The sequence below is a fragment of the Muntiacus reevesi genome, chromosome 7 (assembly GCF_963930625.1).
Source record: "Muntiacus reevesi chromosome 7, mMunRee1.1, whole genome shotgun sequence".
Classification (NCBI taxonomy): domain Eukaryota; kingdom Metazoa; phylum Chordata; class Mammalia; order Artiodactyla; family Cervidae; genus Muntiacus; species Muntiacus reevesi.
Genome location: NC_089255.1, coordinates 9,885,195 through 9,907,276, shown reverse-complemented (window position 1 = coordinate 9,907,276; position 22,082 = coordinate 9,885,195). Strand labels below are relative to the sequence as shown.

The following is a 22,082-nucleotide window of genomic DNA, read 5'->3' as shown; positions in this document are numbered from 1 at the left end:
AGGCAGCTAATGCATTTCCAGGGCTCAGTGATGACTGCATTCTGGACAGTGCTTGAGTCCGTATGTGCCTCAGTCTCTCTTTCAGGACCCAGTGTCTTTGTTCCGTGTGTAGTCGATATCTCTCCCTTGAGTTTTCATTAATTTTTCAAAGTCAACATGCCTAACTCTAAGATCATATTATCACCACTGTTTCTGCTCTAAAATCTCTATTCTGCCAATGTCAATATTTTCTTTATCACCAAACTTGAAACCTTGGAAATTTGTCTTTTATACTCTATAGTCACCAAAAATCTTTTTATTTTACCTTCAAAACTACTCTTAGATGTGTCTTTGCTCATCACTCCATGTCATAGAGTTTAAGAAAACAATGCTTTCTTATCACTTAGTTGTTAATAAATATTTTCTGAATCTGGGCTTCCCTAAGTGTCTCAGTTGGTAAAGACTTGGCCTGCAAAGCAGGAGACCCGAGTTCGATCCCTGGGTCAGGAAGATCCCCTGGAGAAGGAAATGGCAATCCAGTGCTCTTGCCTGGAGAATTCCGTGGACAGGGGAGCCGACAGGCTACAGTCCATGGAGTCGCAAAGAGTCAGATAGGACTGTGAGACTCGCTTTCACCTTTACTTTTCAAATCTGGATCTAGTCCAACTATGTCAGAAAAATTCTGAAAGTCATTAACATTCTAAGAAATCTCTGCTTCTTGTCTTTTGTTTCAACAGTGTATTTAATACACTCAATTTAATAATGAAGACACCAATTTAATAATTCAATACTTCTATGTATATAGATACAAAAATCCTCAACAAAATACTAGCAAGTAGAATTCAGCAACATGTCAAGATGATTATACAACATGACCAAGTGGGTTCATCCCAGGAATGTGATGATAGTTTAACAGCTAAAATCAATTAATGTAATATAGCATATAAATAGACTAGAGGACAAAAAATATTTAGTAATCTCAGATGCAGAAAAGAACTTTTGGCAAATGTCATACTTTTTCTGGATAGAAACACTCAAACTGTGAATAAAAGGGGACCTTACTCAATTTGATAGAGCATCTACAAAGAAAACAAACAACTTATAGCTAACATCCTACTGAATGGTGAAAGACTGAATATTTTACCCTAAAATCAGGAATAAGACAAGGATGTTGGCTTTCACCATTTGTTTCGGCATTATATTGAGATTCTAACAGGGCAGTTGGGTAAAAAATAGAAATAAGGTATTCAAATTGACATGGGAGAAGTAACACTATGCATATTTGTAAATGACATGAGATTGTATTTAAAAAATCCCAAGGAGTCAACTAAAAAACTATTAGAACTAATAAACAAGTTCTACAAGGTTGCACAATAGAAGAGAAATGTACACCAATCAGCTGTATTTCTATACAGTAGCAATGAACAAATCAAACATGAAATTAAGAAAATAGTTAATTTGCAATAGCACTGAAAAGAATGAAATACTTAGGAGTAAATTTAAGAAAAGAAGTACAAAAGCTACATTCTGAAAACTGTTAAGCGCTTAAAGAAGACCTAAATAAATGAAAAGATATTGCATGTTCATGGATTAAAAGATGATATATTAAGATGGCAATAATCTCTAAATTGATTTATGAGTTTCATACACTTCCTAACAAAATCCCAGCTGACTCTTGGCAGATTATTGATGAAATTGATCCTCAAATTCATAAAATAAAAAAATTCAAGGGACTCAGAACAACCAAGTCAATCTTGGAGAAAAAACCAAAAACATTGAACTACTCATACTTCCTGATTTCAAAACTTACTACAAATAATTACAATAACAAAGATACTGACTTAAGAATGTAGACATATAGATAAATGGAATAGAATTGAGAGTCTGGAAATAAACTCTTACATTTACAGTCAACTGATTTTCAACAAGAATGTCAAAAGCATTAATTCGGGAAATAATAGTCTCTTGAACAAGTGGTGCAGACACAACGGATTTCCACATGCAAAAGAATGGAACTGAACCCCTACCTCTCACCACATATAAATATAATTCAAAGTGAATCAAAGATCTAAACAGAAGTACTGAACTATAAACTCTTAGAAGAGAATATAGATGTAAATCTTCATGATCTTGGATGAAGCAATGATTTCCTGGATATGACACCAAAGCATAAGCAGTACAGTAGAAATTAGATAAATTGGGATTCATTAGAATTTAAACCTTTTGTGCCTCAAAAAACACCATTAAGAAAATGAAAAAGACAATCCATAGAATGGGAGAAAATATTTGCGCCTGAGGAGGGACTTGTATCTGGAATATATAAAGAACTCTTACAACTAAATAATGAAAGGATTTGAATATACTTTTCCCCAAAATGAGGATATACAAGGGGCCAACAAACACATGAAAAGATGCTCAACCTTATTAGTCATCAGGGAGATGCAAATCCAGACCATAATGAGATAAAACGTCATACCCAATAGGCTGTAACAAAAGACAGGCAGTGATAAGTGTTGACAAATATATGGACAAACTGAAACCCTCAAACGCTGCCAGAGGGACATAACATGCTGGATATGATTTCAAGCAACCTCAGATCCTGTAGTATTGTAGTATTTACTCTTGAAAAAAAAATCTGGGTATAAGTGGACCCATGCATTTTAAACCCATATTGTAAAGGGTCAATGCTAATAGCAAAAATAAATAAATAAGTAAAATAACCTAAATTCCTATTAAAGGGGAATGCATAAACAAAATGTGCTGTTTTATGCAGTGAAATAGGAAATAACTGAAAGGAATAAACATACATATACATATATACATAATCCCTGAGCCCTAAGAAACACAGTAGTGGATAAAAAAGTCAAGTTGCAAAATAGATATAGCATAGCACATACATGTACATTTCTAAAGTATAGAACTACCATGCATTATTCCTTGACACATGTATCTGTTACTGTATCTTTAAATGACTAAAAGATGCAGTGAAGTCCTGATAGCAGCAGCCACTGGGGTAATGGGTGAAGAGACTGGGCTTGAAGATGGAGAAAAGGGATCTGTCACTTCATCTTCATTGTACTACTTCTCTAATTGAAAGAAGAAAGCAGATATGACAAAATGTTAATATTTATTCATTCTGAGTGACAGCTCACAGGGTGTTCATTATATTATTCTTTGTAGTTTGCTTTTTTTTTAAATTTCTCTCAATGAATAAAACTTAAGTTGAGATAACAGTATCTTTTGTCATTTAGTTGTAGACTTATTTATTCATAATTTAGTCTTAGACTTATTTATTGTTTAGGTATTTTATGTTCCTGTTTGTTTTAAACGTGAATGTATATAAGTATAGCTGAAATAGCTAAATTTCCTTCCTTTGTTTATGTTCACAAAGCGTCCTCATTTTATTTAGCATTCTTTGCTGTCAAAATGTGGTTTTTATATACAAACTTGTGAGCTGTAGATTATGAGGGCTCACAGTTCTACCAGTCTGTATGGTGTGTGTGTGTGTGTGTGTGTGTGTGTGTGTGTGTGTGTTCAGTTGTGTCTGACTCATTGCGACCCCTGGACTGTACCCGCCAGGCTCCTCTGTCCATGGAATTTACAGTCAAGTAGACATCCTCACACACCTCCATCGCTAGAAGCACCCGTTTGTATTGCAGCCAGCATAGCCAGGAGCAGACAGAGAAGCACGAAGTCCAAAGAGTTCCTCTTTGGTGCTGATGATTTGTTGGTGCTGACTGTTAGGGCCGAAGGTCTGAAGCCAGTGGCGTTTATTGGCTCAGTCTGCGGCACGCCTCTCCCGTGTCATTGCCACGGTTCTGACAGCGGATGGGACGCGCTGCCTGTTCCCAGTGGCAGTGCTCCCGCATTAGACCGCGTGCAGCACAGAAGTCCGGCTCGGGCGGGGTGGAGGGCACGCTCCAGCCCTGGGTTACTCAAAGGTGATGCCGGGCCGGTGGTGGCGAGGGCGCCTGTACAGACCCGTCACCCACTGCGGCTCTCAGGCGTCGGATGGGGAGTCTGGCAGACTTTGGAGGTGCACCCCGGGTAATTGCTGTGACCATATTTGAAAAGTAGCAGATAAATGTGGATTTAAAGCAGAGTAATAATTACACAGTGAAGGGCTAAGGTGAGATGTTTAAACATGCACAGGTAAGGGGGCGGACCTCCATACCTCACCTTTGGGGATTCACCAGGGTCTTCAACCAGAGTAGAACTCAGGTCTCTCTCTGCGCCTTATTTGCTCCTCCCCACAAGCAGGAGCAGGAGGAAGTTATCTAAAAGAAGGAACTGAGCATGCTCAATTTGGACCCTTTTGTCTGTCTAATTTTGGAGCCAGCCTGTCCCTGGGATATATGTCAGTACACAAGGGTCAGTCATTAGCACGGCCTCCTTGCCACAGATCGGAAGCTACATTCTTTTCAACCAGCTTTATCAGTAACAAAGGCCATATGTTTAGCTCCATCCTTCTGGCCTCTTACCCCTCAAACTCAAGAGGGAAAGAGGGAGCAGGTACTATCAAATGTCCCCCTCCCCCACCACAACATGATGATCAATTAATATAAAACCTCAAGAGTATAAATTAATATAATCCATGATATCCGTGGGGTACAGTATAGGTGGCACAATGATGAAGAATCCGTCTGCCAATGCAGGAGACACAGGAGACGCTGGTTCAATCCCTGGGTTGGGAAGATCCCCTGGCGAAGGTAAAGGCAACCCACTCCAGTATTCTTGCCTGGAGAATCCCACGGAAAGAGGAACCTAATGGGCTCCAGTCCATGGGGTCACAAGGAGTCTGACATGACTGAGCACGCATGACCACATGACATCAACCAATAATATATATATACTAGAATGATCTTATCTGAATAGATAACTGAGCATTGCTCACTCACATTTAGATTTCATAAGTGGGGTTAAAAAAATGAATGTACGATTTATCATGGCATGCTTGAATAACTTGAGACAGACTCCATTAAGATGTACATTTTATAATGTATCATATTATCTACACAGGTATACAAGTGTACACAGATTTATTTTACTCCATCATGCAATAGCAAAAACAAAAGGTACCAAAAAAACAACCCTGCATGCTGTCACAGTACACAGGTCTGCAGATGGCCATCTGTACATGGGCAGAACACAGTGGTTTTAAGGTTGAATTAGTGTTCTAATCTCTTTGGGATTTCCTTTATATGTGTGGTGGTTTATGGCTGATGTTTCATGTAACTTGAGCTCTCTGTTTATATTTAATAGAAGATTCATTCCTGTGGCAGGATACACATTTATGCTCCAGGGTTGAATAAAAGCTACTGTTCTGCAGGAGGGGTATAAAACGTTGATTTATAATGACACGTTCCAATAACAGTGATCTAATTCTCCCAAACCCTCTCCTCAGGTCCTGGGAACAGCATGGCTCCAGCCAAGGATGATTCTTCCCGTCTGGAATACTCAGCCTTCAACACATCTCTCCATGCTGCCATTAGACACCAGAACTGGAAACTGCTCACAGGCTACCCAGGTAGAAGGCCTAGCATCTCCCACCGGAACAGCTGGGAGGATTTTCCAAAGAATAACTGCCTTTCACAGAACACCATCTCTGGACTGCTGAATGAGAGGGAGGGGTGTAATCTCATCCTACATTTTTAAAAATTAGGAATTAACTGTTGAGGTGGTGCTGGGGCAGGAGGAGGCTTCGCAGGTGGCGCTTGTGGTTAAGAACCCACCTGCCAATGCAGAAGATGTAAGAGACATGTATTCAGTCGCTGGGTGGGGAAGGTCCCTTGGAGGAGGGCATGGAAACCCACTCCAGGATTCTTGCCTGGAGAATCCCACGGACAGAGAAGCCTAGCGGGCTGCAGTCCGTGGGGTCACAAAGAGTCAGACACGACTGAAGCGACCCAGCACACGTGCATTTAGAGGTGGGGGGAAGGTGGGAGGGAGAGACACAGCTCTAAGGCCTCGTGGAAAAGAAGGGGTTCAGGTGTGCGCGGCCGGCAAGCACGACACGTCTAGCTAGCAAAGACAGTCTCTGAAAGTGACATCTTCAACCAGGGGTGTAGTGGGGGGAGGGGTTGCTGCCCCTGAGCACATCCTTGAGGTGACGTCTTTTAAATAATTTTATGGTATGTGGTTAAGACTGTGATGCAATTAAGCAGTGTTTTTAATGAGGTCCTTTTTAATGTTTGCAGCAAGACAGTCCCTCATTGTTTGTGACTGTCCCATAAGTTCTAAGACATTTTAGCATCCCTGGCCCATGGCTGCTAAACGACAATAGTACCCACCCCAAGCACCACCCCCAAGTTCTCTGTGATGACTGAAAATAACCCCGCTACACACACATGTACACACACACAGATATATACACACACACATGTGCGCGCACACACATGCACACACACACATGCACACACGCACAGATATACATACATGTACACACATGCGCATGCACATATATACACATGTACACACATACGCATGCACGCATGCACATACACACTTGCACGCACACACGTGAACACACATACGCATGCACACATGCAGATACACACAAACACTTGTGCATACACACATGCACACAAATACACAACATGCACACACACGCACACACATGCATGCTCTTTCCTGGAAGCCCCAGCCCCACTGTGAAGCAGTGAGACATGTTTAGTTAAAGCACCAGAAGTCAGAGTCTGGGACAAATCTAGGCAAAGCATCAAGGGCCACATTTTTTTTAATGTGGGCATACCCACAACCCAGCTCAACCTTATCCCCTAAACTCCTTCCTTGAAGATAGAGCCTACCCACAATGCTTCTCCTCCAATAAACTGTTGTGTTTCTTTGCCAGGCTGTGGTCACTGGTTTCCCCCACCATCTCAGTATAATGTTTCTGTGATACCCTCATCGGACCCACCAGCCAAGACCCTCTGGCTCTTTGACATTGACCGGGACCCCGAAGAAAGGCATGACCTGTCAAGAGAATATCCCCACATCGTCAAGAAACTCCTTTCCCGTCTGCAGTTCTACCAGAAACACTCAGTGCCTGTGTACTTCCCGGCACAAGACCCCCGTTGTGATCCCAAGGCCACTGGGGCCTGGGGCCCTTGGATGTAGGATTTTAGGCAGCCTGGAGGGCAGCTTGAAAGCCTCTCTGCAAGTTGGACTCCAGGCCTTTACTCGTGTGATTTTTGTCTTGTTTGTTCTCCCAGCCTGGGTTCCCCTGGCCCTGCTCTTGCTCCTAAACCACATTGAGTTGTCTAATTTCAACCCCTGGTGCAATTGAGGTGCTGATAAAATCTGAACACTGATGCTGTTGGCTGGGGTATGTGTCCAGAGGAGAGGGTGACTGGGTTCACCCTCCCTTTCCTGAGCTGCGGGATTGCTGGGAACTTGACTTAAAAGAGGAAGTTACTGAGTCTTGGAGGCTGGAGCAGCTGGTTCTTTTTGCCTCACAAGTCAAATGTTAGATTTCCCTCTGCAATAGCCGGGTTTTATTGGAGTGACTCACGTTTCTTGTAACAAATGAAAGGGTTAGACAGTCGTTAATGGTTCTGTTGGCCACGGGTTCTCCTGCCTGTTACAGATCCTGTTGAGGCATCCCCTGTGAATAACCCGCCTTGGTTCACCCCTCGCTCACGCATCTCATCACTCACCTCATCACTCATCCTGTCACAGAGCATAAGTCTTGTTTCATTATTAACATGAGTTTGGCAATATGCCTGCTCCTTAGTTTTGGGCTTTACGATTAAGGAATGTGTTTTTATCCCCCGGTTTTTCCCAACCGTTGCTCATCTTGTCTGGACTGCCAGCTACCCCCACGCCCTTTGGGGTTCTTTTTTGCCTTTCCTCTGATTCAGGCATCCTGCACCTGGGAAGGCTGCTTTGCTTCTCCACTATGAGCACCATTGGTCTCTGATACACTGCTGAGGCCTGCCTTCCTTCTGCCCCTGACCCTGAAGCTGGAGGGCTACCTAGAGAGAACGGCAAGTCTAGCTATGTGGGCATGTTTATGGCAGTACCTGGGTCTCTGTCATCTGCTTGGAGATGTTTTTTTCTAGTTGCATGGAGTTTATTCTCATGATTGTGGCTAAGTGTCAAAATATATTTAGTTGCATTGTTCTTCGCTAGAAGTGAGGAGAAACCTTGGAAAAGGATAATATTGTCCTGAGATGATGCAAGTAGTAGGCAGTTTGAAAAAGGAAATGGCCAGCATGTGGGATACTGGACCTCGATAACACAGAAGAAGGCATATCCATGTTTCTCTTATTTTCTTAGCTTTACTGCCTTTATTGAGGTTGGGGGAATAGCATACACAGTTTGATCTTCCAGCTCTTTTTCAGCCCCACCAACATCCTACTAACATGAGCAAGTCCAGATGAGCTTCAAAGAGTATCAAACTCAGGAAAATGTGGCCAAAATCTACATTCCCTTTTTTTTTGCATTAACTCCACTGTTTCCTTCAATGCTTATCTCCAATGCCTGGATCAATGCCTGCTGCATGGAAGGCACTCAGTACACCTTTTTAAAAAATAAGTGAGTGAATGAACAAATGAATAAATGAGAAAGTCTCATACCAGGGAAGATGCTAGTTCAATGAGCTAAGTACTGGGCTGAATATAAATATCTTCCAACCGTCATTTTTCTGTTCTCAAGCTGCCCTACTGGGATAGGAGCACATATCTGGGCAGTCTAGGACACCATGGTGAAGTTGTGATGTCTTCCAGAGGGAGAAGGGCAAGAAATATGCCTGCTGAAGGGACTCTCCTGCCAATAATCCTCAGTTCTCCTCTGCAAAGGACACTGGAAACTAAAACCACCAAATACAATATAGGTCATGGCACAGCCATCCTTCAGTTCAGCAGCAATATCCTCTGGTGACAACTAGTTTGTGTTAAAATACGATGAATGGAAAGAAATGGTGTTAGAACTAGTGACACCTGTTACCAGCCTGTCCCCCATGCCTGGGCCGGCCTGCAGCTGGCCAAAGTGCTTCTAACTCCCACTCCCAAGCCTGTGGCAGATATTATGAATAACTGAGCCCAATGTTCCTTCTGGACCCTTCTAACCCCGGGGGTGGAGGTACTGTTAATACTGTAAGATTGGAGGCCATCACTACACCTGTTCTCTCCTCCTGCTATCCTCCCAGCAGCTGTTCCCAATCCTAGGTCCTTGACTGCTGTGTACCGTGTGGATGTTCTGCACTCGTTGGGCTCAAAAGGAATTTTAAGGACTGATTTTTTGGTTGAGTATGGGGTTTTCATTTGGGAGATGAAAAGGTTCTGGAATTGGATAGTAGTGATGGTTGTACAACATCATGAATGCACTTAATGCCTCTGAATTGTACTTTAAATGATTCAAATGATAAATTTTACGTTGTATAGTTTTTAACCACAATTTCAAAATTGTGTTGGCCTGTTTTGTGTCATGTGAATTTTAACTGAAAAAAGCTATTAAATAAATATAACAAAAAATATCAGAGCTGAAAAAAAAATGTGTCCATCATTGCTTCCAAAGACACACAATATCCTATTTTATCCTATAAAATTGGAGGAAGATCAAGAGAGGATGGGAGTAAATATAAAGTGATAATAAGGGAGTGTATTAGTTTTCTATTGCTGTATAATAAATTATCCCCAAATTTAACAGCTTAAAACAATGAAGATTTGTTATGTCCAACATTACATGAGAGTCAGAAGTTTAGGAGTGGTTTACCTGGGTGGTTCTGGCTCAGGGTCTCTCATGGAATCGTATTCAACCAATTGTCCAGAGCAACATTCCTCTGAGTGGATCACAACAATCTGTGGAAAATTCTTGAAGATGGGAATACCAGATCACCTTACCTGCCCCCTGAGAAACGTGTATTCAGGTCAAGAAGCAACAGTTAGAACCAGATATGGAACAATAGACTAGTTCAAAATTGGGAAAGGAGTACGTCAAGACTGTCTATTGTCCCCCTGCTTATTTAACTTCTATTCAGAATACATCATGCAAAATGCCAGGCTGGATGAATCACAAGCTGGAATCAAGATTTCCAGGAGGAGTATAACAACCTCAGATATGCAGATGACACCACCCTGGTGGCAGAAAGCAAAGAGGAACTAAAGAGCCTCTTGATAACGGTGAAAGAGGAGAGTGAAAAAGCTGGCTTAAAACTCAGCATTCAGAAAACTAAGATCATAGCATCCAATCCCATCACTTTATGGCAAGTAGATGGGGGAAAAGTGAAAAAAATGACAGACTTTATTCTCTTGGGCTCCAAAATCACTGCAGATGGTGACTATAGCCATGAAATTAAAAGATGCTTGCTCCTTGGAAGAAAAACTAGGACAAATCTAGAGAGCATATTAAAAAGCAGAGATGTCACTTTGCTGACAAAGGTCCATGTAGTCAGAGCTATGTTTCTTCCAATAGTCATGTATGGATGTGAGAGCTGGATCATATAGAAGGCTGAGGGCTGAAAAATTGATGCTTTTGAACTGTGGTGCTGGAGAAGAATCTTGAGAGTCCCTTGGACTGGAAGGAGATCCAACCACTCCATCCTAAAGGAGATCAACCCTTTAGGATATTCATTTGAAGGAATGATGCTGAAGCTCCAATACTTTGGCCACCTGATGCAAAAAGCTATTCTGATGCTGGGAAAGATTGAAGGCAGGAGGAGAAGGGGATGACAAAGGATGAGATGGTTGGATGGCATCACTGACTCAACGGACATGAATCTGAGCAAGCTCCAGGAGATGGTGAAGGACAGGGAAATCTGGTGTGCTGCAGTCCGTGGAGTCGCAAAGAGTCAGACAGGACTGAGCAACCGAACAGCAGTCCTCTGAAGGCTTGACTGGAGTTGGAGCACCCACTTCCAAGATGACTCACTCACAAGGCTCTTGGCTGAAAGCCTCAGTTCCCTGCTCCGTGGGCCTCTCCAGGGACTGAGTTATATCCTCACACATGCTACCAAGCTTCCAGCAGAACCAGAAATCCAGAGAAAGAGGGAGCTGCAGTACCTTTTATAACCTGGTCTCCAAAAGCATGCACCGTCTCCTCCACCTTTTTTCACTTCCTTAAAAACGAGTCACGAAGCCCAACCCATACACAGAGGAGGAGAATTAGGCTCTGCCTCTTAAAAGAAGTGTTAGATGTACGGTTACATTTGCCACCACTACAGACAACAGAGGAGAACGGTACAGATAGCTTCTTGGAGAATAAATTGTCTAATCAAGTCGACATGCATGTATCAAATCTGCTGTTTGAAGAGGAAAAGTAGCAAAAGCATCCGACTTTGCTCTTTTGTGGCAGAATGACCATGGACAACTCATCGAACATTTTCTGTGCCTCAGTTTTCCCCTGGAGAAATTATGGGTTGAAGTAAATAATCCCTAACTTCTCTTATCCCCCTAGTGTCCAGAACAATGCCTGACACAGAGGAGATGTTCAATAAATGTCAGTTGATTGACTCTCAACTGACTGAATTCTAATGCAAGGGTGAGAAATAATAGTGCTAAAAATAACCTGAGACTGTGTTCACTCTTTGAGAAAAGAACCAATTTGTTGATGGAAGGCAGCTCAGTGCTTTCCTTGTGGGGGAAGGATACTGACTAGGCAGGGAAGTCCTGAAACTATTTAGGAATCAAAAAATTCTCTGTATCTTGATCTAGTGGTCTTTCCATGGGTGTATCCATATGCAAAAATTCACTGAGAGGTAGGTATGCTTGATGCACTTTATGGTAATTTAAAAGTACTCTATAACAAAAATGCCTGCCCTTAGAGCACAAAGCTCACTGCTGCTGCTGCGAAGTCGCTTCAGTTGTGTCCGACTCTGTGCGACCCCATAGACGGCAGCCCACCAGGCCCCCCGTCCCTGGGATTCTCCAGGCAAGAACACTGGAGTGGGTTGCCATTTCCTTCTCCAATGTGTGAAAGTGAAAAGTGAAAGTGAAAGTGAAGTCGTGTCCGACTCTTTGTGACCCCATGGACCGCAACTTACCAGGCTCCTCCATCCATGGGATTTCCCAGGCAAGAGTACTGGAGTGGGGTGCCATCATCTTCTCCACACTACCTACTTACCTCCTAAGTTACCATGATGTACCTGGAACATACAAACATTTGTAAAAACAACAACAACAACATTCTAAGTGCTTCGAGGACATCTACTATTTGAAGTAGACTTTTGTGAATCCTTTTGAAAACACAAATTTAGGATTTTTTATTTACAAAACCTGAATACATTGATTTAGATTTCCTAAACTGATACTTGCTACCCAGGTTTTCCTGAAGTAGTGACACCCCGGGATCAGTGCTAGGGGAGGCAGGTAGAGACCAGGAAATGGCAGAAAATGAGGGTGTGGCCTCTGCCCCAAGGGGCTTACCATTGTATTCCGTAGTGCCAAGTTATTTCCAGCTCAACAATTTTTAAGAAAATTCCAGCCAATACTAAGTGTATTCAAGTAGTAACTATCCTTCCCAATCACCACGTTAACTTTAAAATCTATTTTTTGTCCAAGTGCAGAAGAGTTTCACTTTGGTAGATCGGTTCATTTTCAGGTCGCCGAGGCGCCAGCCTGCTCACTCTGGCTTCACCCCATACTGATCCCCGGAGCTCATAGGTCTGACTGACGCAGACGTACCTGCCACACACCCTTCACCTTTGCCCTGATGCCGTGATTGCCGCCCAGCAGGTGACACAAGGCGGAGGAGAGCGGGGCTCTGTGACTATCAGGAACCTGAAGAGACAGTTTCATTCCCAAACTAATTCACTCGGGGTACCAGTCATTGAGCTTAAGGTATTTCATGCAATAGCCTTTATTATTTTTCTGATAATAATCTTCATCCTAATCCCATTAGCAAAGTGTAGATGATCTCAGAACTGTCATCCTAAAGGAGCACAACGTCCCCCCTCTCCCTCCCTCTCCAAGTCTCAAGAGAGGACCTGGACACAGAGGGGCTAGTGTGCTGTCAATGACATCACGAGGTAGGCACCAGCCTCTTATTCACACCAGGGGCTTGCAGAGCAGGGGGGATAAACATAAACACACACGCGCCACCCCTCCGGGGTGCACAGGACTGTGTTTATTTACATTAAATGAATCAAGCCAAAGCTTAGATTGCCCTTGGGCCAGGATGTTGTAGTTTCTGCTGCTGGGCTCATTCACGTCTGCACTGTGCCATGTACTGGAGGCTGGGACGAGGGCAGCTGATGGCAGCAGGGTGGTGTGCAGGCCTGAATCAGACCTTGCTCTCAGGAAGCTCACCCACCGGGAAGCATAGGTGGGAGCCCAGCAGACAGGAGGAGGACGGGGTCCTGGGCAGGCAGAAGGGAACTTGAGAGGCAGAGTCAGAGGCAGTGCTCCTCCGTGCCTGGCAAGGGAATTCATTTTACCTTAAATGTGTGCTTCTCGTTTTTGTTCCACTCATGAGAGCAGTGAGTTTGCTCTATATAAACTATTTTTACACTTGATTAGAGGAGCCCCTGATCTGTTAGGGAAAGCGCTGGTTTGGTATGAAAACATCATTTTGGGGGCTTCACAAGAAGGCATCTGGTTTTCCCTGGTTCTTAAGCCAGGGCTTGAGTGAAAAGGTTTGGATTTAATGCATGCAAGTGATGGAAATATGCAGCCTCCACATCATCCAGGAGGAGATGGGTCCTTCGCAGTGGAACCTGCCTGTGTTCTGTTACCGAGGCCCAAAGGTACTCCTTCCCTGCAGAGGCATGGCTCCCCGGGCAGCGAGAGCCAGGAGAACGCACACGGCGCCTCACGGTCCCCCCAGATCTCTGTGGCTCCCGTAGGCCCTTTCACGCTGGATGTCTTAGCATGCTGCTGCTGCTGTTTCATCACTCGGTTGTGTCCAAATCTTTGCAGCCCCATGGACTGTGGCCCGCCAGGCTCCTCTGTCCATGGGATTTCCCAGGCGAGAATACCGGAGTGGGTTGCCATTCCCTTCTCCAGGGGGTCCTCCCGACCCAGGGATCAAACCTGCGTCGCCTGCTTGGCAAGCAGATTCTCTACCACTGAGCACCCAGAAATACATGTCTTAACATGGTGCTTTTCCTTAAATTCACAAATCTTTACTAGAATAAATCATTTAAAGGGATGCTTTTTTTTTTTAACCACTAGGGTAAGGGGAAAACTAATGTGATGGGTTGTCATAAAAATACAATAATGGTCTTACTAAACACACACAGTAAGTACTCAGTAAATAAATTGCTCTTAAATTAGCTCTCGGAACTGCTCCTGGCCTGGAAGGAAAGAGTATTGAGGAGTTAATAACTTTTGTAGTGAATGATTCAGGGTCACCAGTGCCAGGGCTGTGACTTTGGCCACGCTGGCCTGGAGACAGGGAAACTCCCCGAGGGCGGGCCCGCTGGCTCCCTGTGTGCCCAGGCCCCACAGGGGTGCTGGGTGGCGCTCCACCTGACTGGTAACTACTGTCCTCTCCGCCTGCCATTTCCTCCAAGAAGGATCACAGCCGCACTCTTCTTCTCACAGTTTGTTTTGCTCGTGTGCCTGGAGACCCCAAAGGAAGGGAAGCATTCAAAAATGAGATAAACGTATAAACACAAGATGAAACCAACATACACTTCCTCTGCAATACAGTCGGGAAATCACAGAGGATCCGACCAAAGGAAGAAGCCAGGAAAGTCAATAAACAAGTTGGAGGAGATGCAACGTACAGAGATGAAATGTTTAGAAGAAATAAACACTGAGAGGAGGAAAAAAGAGGCAACATGGAAGTTCTTAAGTTAAAAAGTTCCCTGAGTCTCTGTTTCCAGGATTGTATCTGAGGTCCCAGGGATCAGAAAGTCACCCTCCCAGGAGACTCTGTCACGAAGCCCTCAAAATTTCTCCTCTCTGCCTCACAGCCCTCTCTCACCCACCTCGGTGCCCACATGGGCCTTGTTCTGTGTCGTGCAATTTTCAGGGATGCCATGTTTTGCTAATTATCGAGGCAAGGCAAGGAATCAACCTTCCTTAAGGACACGCTGTATGCCAGACACCGTTTGACTTTTTACAACGCCTACCAAATTGCTCTCAGCAACATCTCATTATGAGGTAAATGGTTTTACCATTTTAAAAAAGTATTTTGCATGAAGTCCCACAGCCAGTAGAGTTGGAACTGAAATGCAGTTTGCTCTTAAAAAGCCCCTACCCATCTGCTGTTTCTCTGTTTCAAAGCTAGTCCCCAGCTTCCTTCCCGTCCCTGTGTCCTGCACCTTTAAGGATCATTTGCGGGGAGTCCGTTCCGACTATTTAGGGCTGAATGGGTTCAGGTGAGTGACACTCGAAACTAGAGTCAGAAGGTCAGCTCGGCAGAGTGCTGGGATGCGTGGAGGTCAGAGAAGGCTGTGAAGAGACAGGCACGGCCGCTCAGCAAGAGGTATGAGAGTCAGAGGGTAAAAAGTTAACGGGAAGCTTGGAAAATAAAACACATTAGAAAGGAGTTGGAATTCCTCAGCCTGGAGAGGGAGATTATTAATGGTTTTTCATATATTTCATAGGAAAATCATCTTCCCCTGCGCAGGTCTCTGCCGCTGGTGACCATCTTCCCAGTGAACACACAGACAAAACCCGCAGCACAGCGCCCGTGGGAGGAGAGGAGACCGACAGGTGGGTTCTGAAGCTTTTCTGAAGCTTCTCACGAGGGTGCTGGCTGGGACGTGGAATTTAACGTCCTGTCTTTTCCTGTGACCAATTGGCGTCTCTAGTTAACAATCAGGTACCATCTTGCTGAGTGCTGGAAGGGGAAGTGGTTCTCACTAGCAACCCTGAATACTGTCTTTTAAATAATGTCAACAGAACCCCATTCCTCCTCTGTGTTTAGGGCTCTGAGGGGGTTTGGGATGAAAGAAGGTAATGCAGAGGTTAGCCTGTGTATGTGGACTTTTTAAATAAGGAATAGTGCTTTATGAGGATCTTGCCTTAAAAAGAGAAATGCAAATAATGACTGTGGTTCAGATGGTATATTTTGGTTTAAATTGTGATATAGAGAGCTCTGTGTGGGTCAGCAGGACCTAGTAAGAGAAATGCTTTGATTTCTGTAGTTAATTAAACATTGGTGCCTTAAGTCAAAAGTTAAGTGGCCGAGTCAAAGTAAATTATGCTCCCAACTTCGCTTATAGGCTGGGATGGAAAGATGTTCATGAGAGGTAATTCCCTGCTTCTTATACAGTGGTGGGGGGTGTCTCCCCCTGAAGGCAGGATCTGGTCTGATGCTGAAGGAGGGCTGGGCTGCTGCGAGGCCGCTGCTGGCTATTAGATTAAGTCATCGCACTGACCGCCTCTGTGCACAGCCACGCTGTCACCGCGCAGAGCCAAGTCAGGGCGCAGTTAGTCCCTCCCGGACGAGGAGAAAGGACACTCTTGAGACAGGATGGCAGGATGGAGTGAGCAGAGGTGCCATTAGCCTTTCTTCCTTTGTCACTGATGTTTTACACAGAACACCAGTAGTGACTGGAGCTTGACCTTTTCCTAGTACTTACTACCGTATGATTTCAAAATTCTCGCCGACTTGAAGGGCTTTAAAATGGTGCCTTGTTTCATCTTTCTTCCAGTGCCAGGAGATTGAACTTTCTCATTTGTTTATTGGTTCCTATGGCTCTTTTTTGAGTGGCCTGATCTGGTCCCACTCCCTGCCCCTCCAATTTCCTTGGCCCTATCATGGGGGCGGAGAGGGGGGAGCTGAGGTTCGTGCAAGGCAAAGTCAGCCTTTGGACCTGAACCATCATCTCAGCTGAAGCTGCCAGTCCTCCTGTTTCTAGGTGGTGCATTTCAAGTGGTTCTGCTTTATTCTCTGTCTTTGGAACCATGTCAGGAGGCAGATAAAAGAGGAGGAGAGGGGCGGGGAAGATCCTTTCCTTTCTTATGGACAGAGCCAAACTGAGACTTGTGAGCCCCGTGGGAAGGCTAATAACTTGGTGCTCTTCAAAGTGATGTTCTTTCAATATTGGAATATTACTATTGGGATCGGAGCAGTGGGGGAAGGGGCAGAGGAAGCTGGACGCCCCTGTGACCCCAAACTCAGCAAGTCTGGCCCCAGTGGCATACCCCTCTTGGCTTGCCCTTCTCAGAGGCAGTTTAGCAACCCTTGGCTTCTTATAAAGCACATCCCTTGGGGTGATCTCACCCCGCAAGGGCCATAGCCCACCCAGCCCTACACAAAAGCAGATTCTGGCGACCACACCTGTCTCCCTGGTGACCATGCTTTCATACCTTCGGACCCTCACCCAGGGGCTGGTCCTGCCCTGAGTCTGGAGTTACTCTGACGGGAGCCCTGAAGCCCCTTTCCTCCAAGCCAGCCTCAGTGGAGGAGACCATTGCTCTCTGGATAAACAACTTATTATAAGTGAAAACTCTCATTCTGCTTTTAGCCCTTCCCTTTCCAGTATGAATAACCCCAGTGCCTTTCATCTGACTCTGCACTTCTTTAGGCACTTGCAACCTGCGGGCACGCCCATGACTCCAGGCTTGACCCGGGCTGGTCTCCTGGCATAGTTCCCTCCCTCCTCTCTCTGCTGTTTGCGGGATTGGCTCATCCTTCAGGTGTAAACGTAAAGGTTTCTTTCCCTGGGAAGGTGTCCCTCTAGCCCTGCTGTGCTGGAACTCTGTTCCAGACTCACCCCTCTCCTGTGAAAGAGCGCGTCACCCTTACTGCCCTTCGCGTGTAAATGTCTGTCTTCCCCTCCAGGCGGAAATCTCCTGTCTGGTTTGTTTCATGGAACATCTTTGTCTTATCAAGCATGCTTGGCATTTAGACAGGACTCACTGAACGAATGTTTCATTTGCTGAATTCAAGGGACATACCTTCTGATTTCAGGATGACCCTGCAGTCCCTGACTTCAAAGCACAGCCCCCGTCCCCACCCCTCCCACCAACCTGCAGACCGTGTTTACTCAGCCTGATGGCAGCCTCGCCCCACTGCCTGCTCCAGGGAAGCATGTGTCTGCAACCTTGGCTATCTTCAAAGGGTTTTGTTTGGATCAGCTGGAAGGACTTCAGCGCCTTCATCAAACCAGGGTGAACATTACATTGTCCAGACTCCTCAGGCAGGTTTTGTTTACCCTGGGATCGCCTCCAAGATATCAGCTGATGGCTTCAAATGCTTTTTATGGTCTCACATTTGGACAGACTCAGATTTTCCTCCTTCATCTTCCAAACCTTCCCTAAGATTTTCTCCCTTCATTTGTGCAAGTTTTGTTGTAAATGAGTTTCCCCATGTGACTTTCCCTGCAGACCACTGGCTACGTAGTGTCCACCTAGTGCTGTGAAGTCCCCAAACGGCAGGGACTAGCTGCAAAGGGCGGGTGGCATGATTTCTGATGCTCCTTGGTTATCCATCCATCTTTTCCCCTTCCACAGCATGGAAGTTGGTGGGTTTTTTGGTGCAGACATAGTGGAGGTAAACTAACGGTTTCCTGAAGGAAAGTGGAGTGGGAAAGTTATTTTTAAGGTGGGGGTTGCAGTTAATAGAGATCCAAGTTCAGTCACCAAGTGCAGGCTAGGATAGCATAAACCTCAGGGAAAAGTGTTAAGACACACATATACTTCGGGGACTTCCCTGGAGGTCTAGTGGTTAAGACCCTGTGCTTCCAAAGGACTCAGGTTCAATCCCTGGTCAGGTAACTAAGATTTTGCATGCTACTGGAAAACACACACACACACAATGTATTTAAAATACACACGTACATTTGATGGGCACCTACTATGTCTAGCATGGCTGGTAATGAAGATACACAAGCTATGGTCTTCACCCTCAAGAAGTCTGTTAAGACAATGACAATACAGAATGCTGAGTGCATATAAAGGCAGGGGAGGGAGGAGTCACAGACAGGGAGAGTAGAAGCATTTGGGTTGCATGCATGCCCCCTGACATGTGGCAATGGGACCTAGAAAGCCAGTTTTAAAAAAGCCGCAATGACACGATCCTCTACATAGAAAACCCTAAAGACTCTTCCAGAAAATTACTAGAGCTAATCAATAAATAGAGTAAAGTTGCAGGATATAAAATTAACACACAGAAATCCCTTGCATTCCTATATACTAACAATGAAAAAACAGAAAGAGAAATTAAGGAAACAATACCATTTACCATTGAAACAAAAAGAATAAAATACTTAGGAGTATATCTACCTAAAGAAACAAAAGACCTATACATAGAAAACTATAAAGCACTGATGAAAGAAATCAAAGAGGACACAAACAGATGGAGAAACATACCGTGTTCATGGATCAGAAGAATCAATATTGTCAAAATGGCTATTCTACCCAAAGCAATCTATAGATTCAATGCAATCCCCATCAAGCTACCAACGGTATTTTTCACAGAACTAGAACAAATAATTTCACAATTTGTATGGAAATACAAAAAACCTCGAATAGCCAAAGTAATCTTGAGAAAGAAGAATGGAACTGGAGGAATCAACCTGCCTGACTTCAGTCTCTACTACAGTCATCAAGACAGTATGGTACTGGCACAAAGACAGAAATATAGATCAATGGAACAGAATAGAATAGCCCAGAGATAAATCCACGAACCTATGGACACCTTACCTTTGACAAAGGAGGCAAGGATATACAATGGAAAAAAGACAACCTCTTTAACAAGTGGTACTGGGAAAACTGGTCAACCACTTGTAAAAGAATGAAACTAGAACACTTCCTAACACCATACACAAAAATAAACTCAAAATGGATTAAAGATCTAAATGTAAGACCAGAAACTATAAAAGTCCTAGAGGAGAACATAGGCAAAACACTCTCCGACATAAATCACAGCAAGATCCTCTAAGACCCACCTCCCAGAATATTGGAAATAAAAGCAAAACTAAACAAATGGGACCTAATGAAACTTAAAAGCTTTTGCACTACAAAGGAAACTATAAGTAAGGTGAAAAGACAGCCCTCAGATTGAGAGAAAATAATAGCAAATGAAGAAACAGACAAAGGATTAATCTCCAAAATATACAAGCAACTCCTGAAGCTCAATTCCAGAAAAATAAATGACCCAGTCAAAAAATGGGCCAAAGAACTAAACAGACATTTCTCCAAAGAAGACATACAGATGGCTAACAAACACATGAAAAGATGCTCAACATCACTCATCATCAGAGAAATGCAAATCAAAACCACAATGAGGTACCATTACACGCCAGTCAGGATGGCTGCTATCCAAAAGTCTACAAGCAATAAATGCTGGAGAGGGTGTGGAGAAAAGGGAACCCTCTTACCCTGTTGGTGGGAATGCAAACTAGTACAGCCACTATGGAAAACAGTGTGGAGATTTCTTAAAAAACTGGAAATAGAACTGCCATATGACCCAGCAATGCCACTCCTGGGCATACACACTGAGGAAACCAGATCTGAAAGAGACACGTGCACCCCAATGTTCATCGCAGCACTGTTTATAATAGCCAGGACATGGAAGCAACCTAGATGCCCATCAGCAGACGAATGGATAAGGAAGCTGTGGTACATATACACCATGGAATATTACTCAGCCATTAAAAAGAATTCATTTGAATCAGTTCTAATGAGATGGATGAAACTGGAGCCCATTATACAGAGTGAAGTAAGCCAGAAAGATAAAGAATATTACAGCATACTAACACATATATATGGAATTTAGAAAGATGGTAACGATAACCCTATATGCAAAACAGAAAAAGAGACACAGATGTACAGAACAGACTTTTGAACTCTGTGGGAGAAGGTGAGGGTGGGATGTTTTGAAAGAACAGCATGTATATTATCTATGGTGAAACAGATCACCAGCCCAGGTGGGATGCATGAGACAAGTGCTCGGGCCTGGTGCACTGGGAAGACCCAGAGGATTCGGGTGGAGAGGGAGGTGGAAGGGGGGATCAGGATGGGGAATACGTGTAACTCTATGGCTGATTCATGTCAATGTATGACAAAACCCACTGAAATGTTGTGAAGTAATTAGCCTCCAACTAATTAAAAAAAAAAAAGCCACAAATTCCTGGGGCTCAAGGTCACAGGTGTCTTCCTGGTCATCAAGATTGATTGGATAGTCTCATATTTTTCTCCCAGCTGGACTCAAACCAAGAGTCAGAAAACCACCCCCACACAATACCCCTGGCTCACATTTTGATTACCTATTGCTGTGTAACAAACTATCACAAAACTACATGTGGAGAAAAAAATATTTACTATTTTAATACAGAGAATGTTGCTTATCATCCACTTATAGAAAGATCAAGTCATTAGTCACCGCAGCTGCTGATCGACAGTATATACCATGAAAGAAATGCAGGATGAGGCACTTTGTGCTTTGGGGGAAAAGGCCACTGAGAAATTAGACGTGTCTCAGGAAAACTTGTTTTGTGAACCTGGATTCTTGCATCTCCCCATACTTAGAAAAGCACTGAAATCACTAACTGAGATAACTCCTCATCAGTAGCATCTTCTGCTGAGATGTCTTCTTGATTGCATGTGCTCCTCAGCCAAAATCACAGATATACTGACCTTCGCCCAGCTTCACAGCAGCTCCTCAGAGCTCTTGCAGAGGCCATCTCCCAGGCTATCGTCCTCAGAAAGACTCAATTCACAGCTCTGACATGTTTTTAAATTGGAATATAGCTGCTTTACAATGCTGCGTTTGTCTCTGCTGTACAACAAAGTTCATCGGCCACGTGTATACACATATCCCCTCGTCCTTAGATTTCCTTCCCGTTTAGGTCACCACCGAGCATTGAGTAGGCTTCCCTGTGCTATACGGTTGTCTATTTTACACACAGTATATATGTGCATGCTAAGTTGCTTCAGTCATGTCCAGCTCTTTGCAACCCTATGGACTGTAGCCTGCCAGGCTCTTCTGTCCATGGGAATTTTCCAGGCAAGAATACTGGAGTGGGTTGCCATGCCCTCCTCCAGGGGTTCTTCTCAACCCAGGGATCGAACCCACGTCTCTTGTGTCGCCTGCATTGGCTGGCAGGTTCTTTACCACTTAGCACCACCTGGAAAACCCAGTAGAGTATAGATATGCCAGTCCTAACCTTCCAATCCATCCCAACCATTCCCCTCCTTGGTGTCCATATCACAGCTGTTACATTTTTTCTTTATGTAGTCAACAATCTCCTCCCATCTGAGGGTGAG

At 44.2% G+C, this 22,082-nt stretch overlaps 1 protein-coding gene across 1 annotated transcript in view; it reads left to right on the top strand.

The window, feature by feature from the left end:
- The window catches only part of ARSB (arylsulfatase B), a 162,608-nt gene extending 153,136 nt beyond the window's left edge, over window positions 1-9,472 (top strand). Inside the window, exons 7-8 of the mRNA XM_065941938.1 lie at window positions 5,384-5,506; window positions 6,830-9,472. Coding sequence (XP_065798010.1) covers window positions 5,384-5,506; window positions 6,830-7,095 — 389 coding nt within the window. The 3' untranslated portion in view covers window positions 7,096-9,472. The remainder of the gene's footprint in view (window positions 1-5,383; window positions 5,507-6,829) is intronic.
- Window positions 9,473-22,082: the final 12,610 nt, after the last annotated feature.